At 43.0% G+C, this 15,416-nt stretch overlaps 1 protein-coding gene across 5 annotated transcripts in view; it reads right to left on the bottom strand.

Annotated features, from left to right (window-relative positions):
• The window catches only part of wdfy3 (WD repeat and FYVE domain containing 3), a 131,133-nt gene that overhangs the window by 15,371 nt on the left and 100,346 nt on the right, over positions 1 to 15,416 (bottom strand). For all 5 annotated transcript variants that reach the window (XM_080893938.1, XM_080893936.1, XM_080893937.1 and 2 more), the window contains 12 exons: positions 15,015 to 15,194; positions 14,333 to 14,566; positions 14,136 to 14,235; positions 13,044 to 13,204; positions 11,385 to 11,614; positions 10,152 to 10,261; positions 9,321 to 9,503; positions 6,580 to 6,737; positions 6,401 to 6,478; positions 5,384 to 5,614; positions 1,605 to 1,773; positions 883 to 1,046 (listed from right to left, as the gene is read on the bottom strand). In XM_080893938.1, coding sequence (XP_080750064.1) covers positions 883 to 1,046; positions 1,605 to 1,773; positions 5,384 to 5,614; positions 6,401 to 6,478; positions 6,580 to 6,737; positions 9,321 to 9,503; positions 10,152 to 10,261; positions 11,385 to 11,614; positions 13,044 to 13,204; positions 14,136 to 14,235; positions 14,333 to 14,566; positions 15,015 to 15,194 — 1,998 coding nt within the window. The remainder of the gene's footprint in view (positions 1 to 882; positions 1,047 to 1,604; positions 1,774 to 5,383; positions 5,615 to 6,400; positions 6,479 to 6,579; positions 6,738 to 9,320; positions 9,504 to 10,151; positions 10,262 to 11,384; positions 11,615 to 13,043; positions 13,205 to 14,135; positions 14,236 to 14,332; positions 14,567 to 15,014; positions 15,195 to 15,416) is intronic.

The raw sequence follows: 15,416 nt of genomic DNA on the forward strand, positions 1-15,416 counted from the left end.
TGTTTTCAAACTGGATAACGATGAGTGAGATCTGCCTGAGAAACGTGGCAGTGAGAGGGCAGTCATTCACCAGGTGGGCATGCCCTAAATCCTAACCTGCTTTATCATCTACTTCACTCTAAAAGGAACCATAGTTCATGAAGTAAACTCAATATTAAGGTGCTGCTGAGGTATTAGCAAACACGAGTCTATAGAGCTATACATTCACACTTGTTTTTGGACCAGGGAGGCTGCCCCCTGCTGTCCATCAGGAAGAATGCAGGTTCAAGGCACTTTTCAGACCTGGAGGTTATATCTTTTATACTGTGTGTGTGTGTGTGTGTGTGTGTGTGTGTGTGTGTGTGTGTGTGTGTGTGTGTGTGTGTGTGTGTGTGTGTGTGTGTGTGTGTTGTTTAAAAGGTCTTTTTATCAGATGAGATCCTGGGACTGGACACGCAGTGCAATACCTCATCACATAAATAAAGTCAATAACAGAGGACGTGAAACTTGAAATCTAAAACTTTAGAAATCTAAGATGCAGTTTGCTCGTGTGTGACTGTAAAGCAAAGGAATTGGAAAGACAACCAAAGTTCTCTGTCACACGCTGCCAACTAGCCAAAGCGAAAAAATCTGACTGCTGCAGCAAGATTAGATGTTCCTGCACAAACTGGAGAAATGGGAAAACATGTCCAGTCCAAACTCGCTAAAGACACCGTGTCACAATTCTGCAACAACTATGTGCAATCATTTGATGAATCGTCACAAAGTTCCCAGTCAATACTGAACAGTGTATTTGGCTGAAATGCGCCACCTGCAGCACAGGAATCGCTCAGGTGTAAAACACTATGATTCTACTACTATGTTAATTATCCAGTCATATCTATGTGCTTCCATCGGACTGACCTTCTCTCCCTCCTCCAGGAGTCTCAGCAGGGACGTGTTGTCAGTCTTCTGCTCCTCTTCGGGGCCTCCTGACTCTAATAGCTGCTCCTGAAGCTGGTCCTGACTGTCCTCATCTGCACCGTCCGCTGTGGACCGAGACCTCTTCAGTGGAGCCTTCACCAGGCCTGAGGAGCACAGTGCAAACACAGTGTTACATACAGGCAACACCTCCTTAGTATTTAGTATTTAGTATTTATTTATTTATTGTCATTGTCAAGAACAATGAAATTGCGTTTGGGGCTTCCATACAACCCAAAAAAAAAAAAAAAAGAAGAAAATAATAAATACCCCTTAAAACCCAAGTGTACATATTTAACCCAGTGTGACTCCAATGCAATAAGACAATCCTTAGCAATAATGTTCGTAGAAATTCAGACAAAGACCTGAGAAACATGACAAAATACAACAATGCAACCCATTCAATATTATTGTACTGTGAGATATGATATCAGATATGATAGTTATCTATTTAAGAAAGAGGGGGGGGGGGGGGGGGGGGGGCAGGAGGGGGAAGAGAATAAAGATATGATGCACTTAAGATAGAAACGAATCAGCCCACAGAGAAGGACAGAACTCCTGAATCCATTCAGAAGATGAAACACTAGAAAGGAAGGCCAAATGAGGATTTCTCTGAATCTTACTCTACGTCTAACAGCATCAGTGCCACAGTGCCGTCTCTTTACCTTTGACTTTAGCGATGGTGTCCTCTCCGTGCTCCAGCTCTTGGTGCGTGGTCTCTCCCTCGGTGCTGTGCTCTACAGAGTGCTGGTACATGCCGGGGTTTCCGGACAGCAAACGCATGAAATACTCCTTACTGTCGTAGCTGATGGCGCGGCGGTAACGCAGAGGTTTCTGGGGAGGAGAGGAGGAGGTGAGACCATGTAGCACTGCATGACTCAACTTTGATTAGACTTAAAAAATTTGGCTTTGTCAGCGTCAAAACACAAAACACATGATTCAGTTAGTTATTCTTCATCTTTATATTCTATGGATCAAAATAAAAGGTCGATATATTGACGAAGCCTTGCACGGCTCCTGTGTGACGCTGCAAGAATTTCAGTGAGAGGAGCATCACACAGGGCAGAAACTTGCTGCAATAGCGCAGTGAAGTGGTGACGTGGTTCAGCCTGTGCTGTATTTCAGATTTCACACCCACAGGCAGCCTGCTTCATTCTTGCACTCCCAGAGTTAAAGCCAAATGCACTGGTACCATGTTATTCATGTTGTCACACCCTGTCCACAGACACACAGGTGGGCATTTGAATATCTGCCCGAGTCACCTTTGTGGTAGTTCCTGGTACTGCGCATCCCCTGGACTACATTTTGGCATGACCACATACACACACACACACAGACTTGCATGGTTTAAAACAACATGTATGTTACACTCATGCAGTCACAGCAAGCATCAGTGGGGGCCAAACAGGATTTTCCAGAAGGTACCTGAATACAGTCAAAGACCCCAACCAGAGGTGAGGAATCAAGGGGCACCAGAGGGGGACAGGAGTGCTGAAGAAGGTAAAGACACGCAGGATATGGCCATTTAATATCTCACACGGGAAGTTTTTCAATTAAGCAACCAAACAGCTCAAAGCCACATGATCCTACATGATCCTCTTATTCTCATGCTAAAGTCTGGAGAGGCTAATTAAATGTAAAAAAGAACATTTTTAGATTTTAATTGGGAGAAATATTTACAAGGTTTGAGTCCAAATTTGCTCATAGTGATGGTCTAACTGTTAGGGTTCTCTCTGTACTGTAGAGGCTGCGCCTCGCTATATAAAACAACTTGAGATGACTGTTGTTGTGAACTGGAACTGTCTAATGAGAAGTGAACTAAATTAAACCACGGGGTCATTAAATTAGCTTTATGTGTTTTTGGTTGTTCCTAACAAGAACATTTAAGTGGAATCAAATGGAAAAATCTTCAGTGTGGGGGGCGTGTCCTCCAATAATGGCCAAACAAGGCAGGCAAGCCAAAACAAATGAGCTCCAACGCTTAAAGTGAAAACGGCAAGCAATGGTATTCAAGTCCATGGCACAAGAACGGGGCTTTATCAAGCTGCAACTGCTCCTCGAGCATGATTAAATTATACATTAGCAACCAAGCCGTGGGGAATTTGGACTTAATTAAATTCTTTCCAGAAGGCATCAAAGGAGACTCTTCATAAAGTGTTCATGAACTCTTAATCTGAACTCCTAAAGGGCATCTTCAGGAACAGGGAGGTTTGTTTTTTATGCGCGTAGTTTCCATTTGAGCACTGCTGGATGATTTCATCTTTTGAGGGTCACACCAAGCCAGTCAACTCAAAGCTTGAATGTCGAAACAGAAAAAAGTTTTAAAAAAAAACAAAAAACTGGGAATCCCTGAAGCGTTCTCTGAATCTTCATGACCAAATAAATTATTGTGGAGTGGAGAGAGGCACCCGCGAGCAAACAGAGAGGAGGGATTGTTTGTAGAGCAAACAAAGCTAAATGTGTCTCAGTGATAGGGAGAGTGAGCCACCGGCTGTGTCACTGCCTCACAGGGCAGCGATGAGCTCATCCTACAGCTCTATTTAAGGAGTGTTTGCTGCTCTGCAGGGGATTGGCTGAAGTTACAGACACCAAGAAGGACATTTTCAATTCAATTCAAAAAGAAACAAACTGGATTTCTTTGCCATGTTTTATTGAAAATGCTTAAAATACTTTCTTTGCCATGTGTTCAAACAAATGCTCGTGCCAGTCCAACTGTGAGATTCAGTTTCAGCCTCTTCTCTTTGATATTGTTTCACTTTGGCTGCATTTCATGCTGTCACAGTGTAGCTCACTGTGACTTTGGTGTCCTTTGTTATGCTTTCGGCTGCTTAGTTGACACACTTGTTGAATTTGTGGACATGGACTTGCACTACTGTCGGTGAACGTCTGGAAGTATGGGTGTTTTCACACCTATAGTTTATTCTGATCTGAATCAGTTGATCAGTTTGTAAACTTTTGGCTTTTCCCTGTTATTTTATTTGTTTCCACACAGAGAAAAATTCAAACTACACACGAACCAAAACACTTCACTACAAACCAAGAAACCAAGTGAGAATGTTCAGTCTGTCTCATTCGCCAGATGTGTTTGGGGCGGGAGCAACAAAAGTAGAAACAGGAAAAGGTGCTGTGTTTGGGATTATTGGAGAACTTGCATTCATTTCACGGCTACTTGCTAACCTGCACGGACCTTTGCTTTGTAGAGGATGATGTGCAAACGTGACTACAGGAAGCTTTTTAGCTCAAACTTGCAAAGTACAACTGGTAGTTGGTTCAGATGGAAGTCGGATTATGTTCACATCACATCTTGGTGTGGTTGGTTTTCCACACCTGAATGTGATTTCTGTGTTTACAGACGAACTGCACCAAGGAGAAAAATGAACCAGTTTTTCATTTAAACCGACTAAACACCACAGATGTGAAAACACCCCGTGAGACATTTGAAATATTATAAATACAATATTGTGCTCATGTCATTGGACACATGTTACTGACATACAATTATAAACATCTGAGTATTTGACTGTAAATGAAGATACACTCTATGGACAAAGTTTGGGGCCACACCTCTTAATCTCTGGATATTAAGCACCCAGCCGTGATCCTACAGAGTTCACTGCATCTCAGTGGGATATTATCTACATCAGGGGTGGGAACTCAAGGCCTCGAGTGCCGGTGTCCTGCAGGTTTTAGATCTCACCCTGGGTCAACACATCTGAGTCACATGATTAGTTCATTTCCAGGCCTCTGGAGAACTTCAGGACATGTTGAGGAGGTCATTTAACCATTTAGATCAGCTGTGTTGGATCAAGGACACATCTAAGACCTGCAGGACACCGGCCCCCGAGGCCTGGAGTTCCCCACCCCTGATCTACATCAATGGATCCCAGTAACTCCAAACCTGCTCAGGGAGCTTCATGGTATGGGTTTCCATGGCAGAGGCATGTGTAGTGTGTAGGTGCCCCAGGTCTTTTTGTGTATGTAAATGTAACCTTTGGATTTAAAAAGGGAAGAAAATGCTGACGTGCTTTAAACCAAGTATTTAAGTCTATTTAAAAAATGACTTTACTGCACATTTGATTTATGACCCCAACACTTTCTCGATAGTATTACAGTCAGTAGTTTGTTGACAGCGACAGTCTAAACGCTTAACCTCAGGCTTAAAAATAGAAACACAAACCATGGGCGACATTACGCTGGCTGGATGCCTCTCTTTACGGTATTGTCATATTTAATTTGCATCTCTGTCTCGTAATTAAACTGGAGAAAACTGAGATATTATGGAGCCAGAGGTTTTCTCCTGGGTGTAAAAAAGGTGCAGTTTAGATTTTAATTCGTCTTGCTAATGTCATTCCTCAAATGAATATTTACCACGAGTCCTTTCATATCTGCTAAAGTCCTGGAGGGGTTTGTGGGAACGTGTGAATGCCGATTTAAAGCAGAGTACCTGTGCTGAGTTGGTGTTGGTCTCCGTCTCTGGGACGTACGGGTAGTGGATGTAAAACATGTCATTGCGGACCATCTTCTTCCTCATTCGGCAGGGCCCCTCCGTCATTTCCAGCATAAACTTGTCCAAGTGGGAGCCGATTGGCGGGCCCCAGAGGCCTCGTTCACGCAGCAGCTCGTATTCGATGGATGCCCACTCCTCCGTCACGTACTTGAGGGCATTCTGCTGCCGCTGCGAGACGGAGAGGATGGACGAAGCAAGAGTGCGGTGAGTCACTTGAAAAAATACTGCTATGAATTATAAATGTCACGACTGCAACACTGGGCTGTGAAATGTAGCCGTCCAGAGTTTCTGTGTGGTCCTGCAGTCACATCAGACTGCACTGTTAGAGCACACTGGTTTGTGCTGACGCTGATCACAGAAATAACTTAAGGAAACTTTACAAAAATAAACTTTGTGCAAAGTTGTTCTTAACTTTTGCACAGGACCAACAGAAAGTTCCCACCTGGTAACCACATGTATGGATGCAGGATCTGTGTGATCACAGCTTAAAACCATCCAGGATGAGTACAAACACTAGCAAGCATGAGTGCAAGGCTGTTATAGCTAAATTCGATGTGTTTGTGCATTTACAGAAACTAATAAAATAACTTAAAGCCTTCAGTTTTAGTTTTTCATCACATTTGCCTTTACAACAAGCACATCTGCTGAATGTTTACTGAGAACAGGAGGGCAGCGTGGCTGTGAGTCACAACTTTTTACAGCTGTTCTGAACTTTGTAAGTTGCTCATTGTGCAATAACTGAAAAGACAGACAAAAACTGTGAAAACAATAAAGTAAAAACAAAAACTACAAGAAGAAAATCACCTGTGAAAACTAGCTGAAGAGAAATCCAAAACAAAACTTACATCTGAACTCGTTTCCATATGAAACACTGTCATTTATTTATTCAGTAGCCTAGGAGTTACTGCACCTTACATTTTGTATGCAACCTTAATGGGAGATGAGATGCACTACCTCTTGATATTCCTTGTACTGCATGGCCACCAAGTCCCGGACAACAGCGATGTGTGTGAACATCCACTGGAAAGTCTCCTGTGGACCAGAAATACAAGCCTGTATTTGAAGCGCTCAGACTCAGAGAGTACACGTAAGTAAGAAATCGTGTGTATGTGTGCTTGTTGTTTTCCGTGTACCTGTGCAGACAGGCTGTTCTTATTCAGGCTGTTCTCCTTCTTGTTGCGCCGGACGCCGGTCAGCTTGGAGAGGCCGAAGCCGCTGCTGACTCTGGACAGTTTGGACTGAGTCGCTGGTGCCACTGCTTCCCCACGACTGATGTACTTTTTCTCATGAACTGATTGGCAGAAAAGAGAAAAGTACATTCAGTTTTTTTAACCTTGTGGTTATCTTAACACTCTGCTGTTTACAGTAAAAGAAAACATGTAAGTCGATGACAGAGGGTGTTAATGCAATTTTATTACTTAAGTTAATCTGTAAAATTCGTGCTTAGTCTCTGTGCTCCAAAGGAAAAATGCACATTCCCTGATAGGAATGATGCAACAAAAATCTCCTTCCTCAGTTTGATGACTGCAGCTGCCCACAAAAAAAAAAAAAAATCAGACTCAAATTGGTAACGGAGAACGTTTGCCTTCAAAGTAAAAGTTGCACCACACTTTCCACAGCTTCACTGCCACACTACAGCGAGCAGCCTGCAAGTGTTTGCGGATAAGTCTGTGTCTTCCATGCAAAATACAGGCAACTGTGGCAAACAAAGTCATTGCACGAGGTTTCTGGTGCAGCACTGTAGACTTCTTAGCCACTTCTTTCACCCACTGACTGCCGACAACCTCCAACAACCACTCACCAGCTGGTTCCTGAATACACATTTTCCTCTCTCTCTCAGTCTGTGGGGCTGAGGCCTGACCTGCACTGAAGCCAGTGAAAAGCAGAGGTTTCTCTTCTTCTACACAAAACAGATGTTCGACAATAACTGTAGAAAATCTGAAAAGTCTGAACTACTTTGATCTGCTGTGGGTTCACAGTTTTGGGCATGTTTCACAACCACAGCTCTGTGATGCAGAAGTTCAGCTTTCCCAGCAAGAGCACAACTTACTCGGGATGTCTCCAAGATTTAACTAACACAGAAGGTAAAGGGGATTTTGTGAGACAGAACAAGTATTTACAAATTTTAATTTAATCATATCTTCTCTCAAAAATAATGGTCCTTCTACCACAGATATTTCATAAGTGCTTAGCAAAGGAAAAACATCTTAGGGCCTTTTCTACAAATTCAAAGAGAACTTCTAACAACATCTGGTTGCCTGCCAAAGAGCCTGGATCAGCAGTAGTGATGGGATTTCCGGCTCTTTTTAGAGATCCGGCTCTTTCGGTTCGGATCACTAAAAAGAGCCGGCTCTTTCGGCTCCGAACCGGCTCTTCAGGTTGTTTTGTTGCTTTAATTAATTTATTATTAACAATAATATAAAATTATGCACAAAAGGAATTACTAACGTAAAAACAAGTGGTTTTATTTATATATGTTTATATATAAATATATGCGGTGGCCCCTAGAGACAAAACACGTACAAACTCCAAAACACATTTCTAGCATGAACTGAACTTCCAAAGCAGAGCTACTAGATCACTTAAATTACACAATTGAAAGCATGTGTGTATTGTTTGTGTATTTATACACAGGCACTCATATATATATTCAAATAATTTAAAAAAAAGTTCATTTACCTGTTATTACCACACACCAAATCCGGTCGTTGGTACTTGCTGGCTTGTGTAGCCACAAGATAACAAAGGCTCAACACTGCGCCCAGCATCCTGGAGCACTTCTGTTGTCTTTTGTACGTGTTTTGAGTTTTTATGTGCTTCTGAGTTTTTATATGCTTCTGAGTTTTTACGTGCTTCGGAGTTTGTACGTGTTTTTACGTGTTTTGGAGTTTTTACGTGTTTTGGAGTTTGTACGTGTTTTTACGTGTTTTGGAGTTTGTACGTGTTTTTACGTGTTTTGGAGTTTGTACATGCTTCAGAGTTCGTATGTGATTTGAAGTTTGTATGTGCTTTGTCTCTAGGGGCCACCGTAAATATACTTTTATTTATTCACTCCACATAAAATGTAATAAATAAATCATATAATACAAAAATCAACTATTCACATTTCAACTTTTAAATATTTAAATTTTCAGCTTTTTCCTTTTACAAATTTAAAGTGAAAAGAACACAAAACACTGCAAACCACAACACAATTAAATATAAATTATAATATGAAAACTAAAAGAACATGCATATTCTCTGTCATATGGACCTGCATGAATAAACTTTCTCAATCCTTTATCATCTGCAACCGAAAATAGTTGTGGATGATTACTATACCTTTCTAATGTTGTTGTCCCTGCCTCTCTTTCTCTCTCTCTGGCTCTGTTCCTGTGCTACTGAGTGTAACTACCGCCCCTCCCCCCTCTGCCCAGCGTAAAGCACAAGGCTCGCGTGCAGAGTGAAACGGAAAAAAAGTGCGAGAGAGAGGCTGAGAGAAAGAAAAAAAAAAACCCACGTGACGGCTCGCGATAAGGAGCCGGCTCGCGTCGTTCACGTCAAAGAGCCGGCTCTAAGAGCCATTTCGTTCGCGAACGACCCATCACTAATCAGCAGACGAGTCAAAACTTGGCTGGTGGATGACAGTCATTTACCAATCTGCTTACATAAGCAATAGCTTAGCTAAAAAGACAGCAGATCAGAAAATAACAAGCTCTGTCTGCAGGGGGTTACTTTATTTTGTCAAACAAAAAGAGGCTGACCTAGTTATCTCAAGGTTGCATGAGCAACACTCAGCTACTCAAAGCAGAGAAAAACAAAAAGTGAGCTAAAGTAGGGAGCAGAAAGACTGCGTGCTTATTCCTCTGCATGTGTTTTTCACAGTGTTACTGACCCAGGTGGTTCTGCCAGCTCTTCAGGGCCGGCTCTTCCAAAGCGGGACGGGCTGTGGCGATGTCCACGTGTCCTCTGTCATTGCAGGGCAGAGACACTTTGAAGATGTCCTCCAGCATCTGGCGCTTGCTGTGCATCAGCTCCGTCCACACACGGTTCACCGCCTTCAGCAGGAGCTGCCGCCCTGCAGAGGAACCACGATAATGAGTTTTCCTGTCTGTTTTTGTGCAGAGCAGTTGTAAAATTCCTTTGCAACACATAAAATATTCATTAAGCTCTCCCTCCATCTCTGTCTGTAATTCACCCACATTCACCTCCCCCACAAGCACAGAACAGAACATCTAAGCACATGCCGCACCACAACATACAAAAATACAAGCGTTACACCTCAGCGACTTTCTGGGTTATTTTCACAGCTGATATATGAAGACGAGTGTTTCTAAGGCAAGAACAAACTCATTGGACTTTAAAATTACGAGTGAGGGGACTGATTGATGGTAAAACAACTGCAGGAGACGTCGCTCTTTCAGACAGATCTCTAAACCACTCGGGTTATTTTTGCACTCCTCGCATTTTCTCGTATCCTCTAATTTCTATTGTGTATCTTTAACTGTTCATGATCATCTGTTTTGCTTGTCATTTAAATACTCCAAATCACTGTTAATCATAGCTGGGCCTAAATGATTTATAAAGTGTAAATAAACTGAAGTTATTCTGTTATATAGAGGATGTGCCACACAAGAAAGTGACAACAGTATCTGGGCAGAGGTCATCAGGGTCAGAGTGGCTCTGCACGCAGTCAAACACACTTAAACACACGAATCTGTCTCACCCTCGCTGACGTCGTGGCTGTGCGTGGTGTCAGACTCGTTCTCCGCGGGCATCATGACGTGCCAGGTCGTCATCCTGGCCTCCGCCTCCAAACCGAAGCCGTCCACACTACTGCACACAAACACACACACAGGAGCTGAGTACCATGCTGCCCTGCATAGAACTGAGAGGAGGGTTTGATTATTTGGCTTCTCCACGGCAAACAGGTCTGATCTCTGCAGTCAAACACAGCGCTGTGTTAGAGAAGGTTGTGTTCACCACATGGCTGGACATCCAGTCTGTCCACACCTGCTGCTGTGTGAGGAAAGAAATGTTGTTTTTTTCCCCAGAACCAGATACATCCCCTGCTATCACAATCCACCAGCATGTGAGCAAACCTGACAAAGTCCAGGTTTCAGAAAATAAACATAAGGAGGTGTGACCCAGCGGTAATTAGTTATACAAACATTCCTGCGAGGGAGACTCAGATAATCTCACCGAGTTTAACTACAAGAACGGCAAAACAGTAAACAAAATAAACACACGATGCAAACTTTTCTTCTGTCTTCTGTGCAGAAAAAAAAGGACAATGATTTGTGTTTTTTCTGTTTTCTAACCCTTTACATCATTGTCCTTTGCAAACAGAAGTTGTGACATAACCATAGAAAACGTGTTTGTTGATTATTTATTCCATGCCTAGCTCTTCTGTTTTATCAGGACATGTGGACAATCCAGAGCTCTTCTGCACTATGAAATCTGTTGAACACCTTTAAGTGTGATTCTGAAAACATGCTAAACACTCCTATTTACAGTTTATTTAAAACAAAAACCAGCTTTTAAATCAAAGCATCCAAATAAAGTACCATCTGTGCACAGTGGCCACAACCAGCACAGCTTTAAGAGCTACGGCAGCACAGATAAAGCAATCAGCGCAACAAACTGGCAAAGCAACATTTCACTAAAGCCCTTCATTAACATGTCTTAATGCATCTCATCTATGTGTGTGTTTACAACCCAAGAATATTATTACTTTTGACCTTTTTCTTTACAGGATTTACCACTGAAGTATATTATTACTCAGCCTAATACATATTGAAAGAATGATACAGGAAAGAAAATTTAGTTCAACGTATGAATAACCAATATCAGAGTGCCTACATACACAGCACCTGCTGGTGTGATAGATGCACTTCTATAGTCTGTTGCTATTAATCAAAGTAAAAAGCCTACAGCAGCCTCCATGTAAAGAACGTACCTCCCGCTGTGCAGGCAGATGAAGCAGTGAGCTAGGCAGGCCACAAAGTCCTGGTCGTGGTTGCCTGGCCCGAGCACCAGGTTGCGGTTGACGGTCAGGACCCGCAGGGCATCCAGCAGGGCCACCTGCTGTGCTACCGTCTTGTGGGGTCGGCAGAGCTGGTAGAGCACCGTCCGGTTCAGACAGTGGTAGATAGTGTCGAGAGAAAGTCCCTGCGAACGCCTCTTAGACTGGAGAATTTGGAGCGGGAGGAAAACAAGCGAGAAGCAGTTATGGCTGTTTAATGCTATGAAGTGCATGTGAATAAAGCTGCTGACGAAATATTTCTGCAGGAGGAGATTTGTGTTTGTAACGGGGCTACACTGAGTTAGGAATGCAGAGGATTGTGAACGTAGCTTTAGTATTGGAATGCTGCTTAAGGGCCTCAAAGGGCCTTATTTGAAAAGTCTGCTATTTATAAACATGTGTTTAGACTTTAAATCAATACTCTGCATGTTCATACTCAAGTGTGCTCTAACAGTACGCTCCAGATTTTGGAGCTTCCTGTTTTGTGTTAAAGCAAAACTGTGAGAAAACCAGTTTTAAGCCCGAAACAGAAGAAGTCTTAAAAATTGAAAATGAATATTATTTACATAGAAAACCTCTTTTCTAGTCTTACAGACAAATACATTTGGGACTGTTGGAATAAACTGGAGCACCTGGTGTTCACTCACACACCTGCAGGAAGTACCACACCGTGCCACCCATCACACATCTTTTCCTTTTAATCGACCACTTTGTTAAGGAGCAACTCCAGCTGGAGTTACTCCAGAGAAAACTGAGTAGAAAGTGGGTACATTTCAAAATGACTGACGAAATCAATAACAAATATATTCCAGTTCCAAACTGTGCGCCTCAGGATGAAATGGATGGCCATCGAATCCACTGAGGGATATTTCCAGGATTCAGGGACTGCATTATGGCTCGAAAAATGAATTACTGAAAATAATCTGCTTATCTTCTCAGCTGCACAGCAATGTGTACACAAACCACCGCAAAAAAGGGAAGACAAAGTCCATGCACGACTCATTTTACTACGTTGCTAAAAGCATTTCCATGTAAGCATACGCATGGGGTACCACTGCAACCCTTATTTAGAATAACAAAACAAAGAAACTGAATCTAATAAGCAGCAAATATAAGAAACACACCTCAGCAGCCAAATCTCATTCTGTGCCCATCTCATACAAAAATGAGGCCTGCAGGACCCCGTCTATCTGATTTGCTCCAGCATCACTTTGCACTGGTTGCATTAACTGCAAGACGACTAAAGGACTGTTTTCCTTCTTATTCCAGTTCAGGCGTCACAGACGCCGTCTCTCTGCCTCCGGCCTCTTCAGGAAAATGTCAGTCTGACAATGCAGGCTGCTCCCAACAATACAGGATTTACATTATGCTGTGTTTGTGAATCTAATGACTATTAAATGTGTGTACAAACCAGACAAAATACTAGTGCCTCCAGCTACACAATGTGAGTACATAAAGGGAGGACGTACGCTGCCTTAGACAGACAGAGACTTTCCGTTTGTATAACATCTGAAAACACTGGATTTATTTGGGTGAATCTACATTTTGGACCATCAGCTGACCAAAAACAGCCTGAGGTCATTTTGCTTGTACCTGTCCAATGAGCTGCACGATGAAGTCCACCACCAGCTTGGAGTCCTTGTTGAACATGCCCTGCCACAGCTTGTCCACCACCCGCTGGGTGAAGTAGAAGACGTTGTTGACCAAAATCTGATAACTGCCCCCGCTGCTGAGGGGCAACGAGGCATCTTCGCCTGGAGAGAGAGTCAGTCACACATCTGTTAGAGGGTTTCCAGATTATGATGGTGAATACCACCAAAATAGGAAAAAGAGTTTAAGAAGGCTCTCTGGTTTTTATTATTTCAGTTAACATTTTTTCACCCTTAGTTTTTATTAACTATGAGCTCACTGACACTGCCTGATGGAGGTGCAAGTGAAAACCTGGTTACACCTGCCAGCTACGCAGCTCAAAGTCTGTGTGACTTCTGATTGGTCCCATACGAGAATAGAGGAAGTGCATGCCTGGTGAATACACAGGACATGAGCGGGCGTCGCGCTGGTCTGTATTTCCAGGAGTAAGGAGGCCTCACGCTGCAAGCGTTTCCCCCTCATTACAGTAGAAACTGTTCGAGTGTAAAAACAGCAGCTTTTTAAAAATGCATTACATGATTGAACAAAACTAAGCATCTCACGCCTCTGCAAACAGATATTACCTTTGAGATTTAGCAGAACAGTGTGACAGGAATATGGGTTTTATTGATTATTTTGTGTTCTACTAAGGAAACAAAGAAAGGTAAGTGAGATGATTTTTGCTGTCTCACATTTTTTGAAGCGCACAGATTTTCTTTTCTTCCTCAGATAGATGCAGGACGATACTCTAAGCACAACAGAAACTCCTGAAGGTGCTTGCAGATCTCCGGCCTTCACATTGTGATTTGCTGACTCATGATGCCTCCATCACAGTTTTGTTCAAAGCCAAAGAAAGAGTTAAGCTGTCCTGCAGCATGCTTATGTACAAGAGCAGGATTTAAGCAATAAGAATGGACCTAATGAGCAGGGTGTCCGAACTAACTGTAGACTCCAGGGAAATAGGTGAGAAAATGCCATCAGTGATAGTGATGATACATTACACCCCTGCCTCTAGTTTGGAGGTGAGAGAAGGAACCAAAACTTTAGTCTGCTGACCTAGAAGGACATCAGCAGCCAGTAGATGCTCCATGACGCTGTCCAGGATGTTGGACTGAAACTCCTTCTGCTGAGTCCTGGTGGAGCGCTCCGGGGAAGCCTGAAAAAACCAACATAAAGGGAAAAGTAAGCAACAGCCATGTTAGAGTGTTTCCTATCCATGCATCTGGAATGGGGGTTCATGTCTGTGTTCTTACCTCCAGCAGCATATCAATGATGGGTGTCTGCTTGCTGGCTGGGGTCATGCAGAGGTTGTCCATGATCAGAACCCTCATGAAGTCAAAGACATATTTTTTGGCCGGGTGGTTGGTCAGGGACGTCTTGGAGCCCACGTTGCAGTATTCAGACTGGCTGCGGTTCATGCCAGAGTCCCCAGTGAAGGCCTTGAACTCTTCGGTGGGAGAACTCGCTTCATCGTCCAAATCACTGACCTACAAAGAATGTGACCTTTATCAAGATCATCTTTCATGAACAGATCATTGTTTCCTCCAAGTTCTTGCTGCTCTGACTTGTGGAAATCTTAGCCATAATTCAAAGGCTAGCACACTGCAGCTGTCCCCAAACACCTTTTATTGTGAGGAAACAAACTGGAGAGCAAGATAAGAGGGCCCATGGCTCAGAAGGGCAATAAGTTACAGTTTTACTGAGCCTGAAGGGATATTTACAGCGTACCTGTTGTGTGTTGATGGGACTACAAATCAGAACGTGTGATCACAGCAAATTAAACTCTACATTTTTGTGGAGAGGAAGATGAAACGCTACTAGTTAGATATTGGAGCAATTTTAGGTCAAGATTATTTTCACTGCAAGTTCTTCCCTTGTGCAGAATTTAATTTCTATTTCGAGTTGCTTAAGTGAAAAAATAAAGGACAGACTTACCATCTCAGAGTACGGTCTGATGTTGAAGGGAAAGACAGCGGCTGCCAGGGCACAGAGGAACTCTGGGCTGTGCCACATTGGTGCAAGGTCGGACACGTTGTGGTAAAGGTATCTAAAGAACTGCATGAGTGTTACTGGGTACTCCCTGAGCCAGGAACCTTCCTCCTCTGACTGCCAAGGCTGGAAAGAGACAAAAGATGCAACGCAATGAAACCTGGAGAAGAATTTCCATTAAAGTCTCAGCAGTTTAACAGTTCAAATCTCAGACTGATGCAAAAAATAAATAAAAAGTCTTTTCAGAGCAGTTATTGACACTAAGCCCACGGGCGGTCTAGTGAAGCTTCTCATGCAGGGGATGAGCGCGCTAAAGGTGTCGGGAGATTAGAAGAAAAACCTTCACAG

Source organism: Rhamphochromis sp. 'chilingali' (assembly GCF_963969265.1).
Source record: "Rhamphochromis sp. 'chilingali' genome assembly, chromosome: 10".
Taxonomy (NCBI): domain Eukaryota; kingdom Metazoa; phylum Chordata; class Actinopteri; order Cichliformes; family Cichlidae; genus Rhamphochromis; species Rhamphochromis sp. 'chilingali'.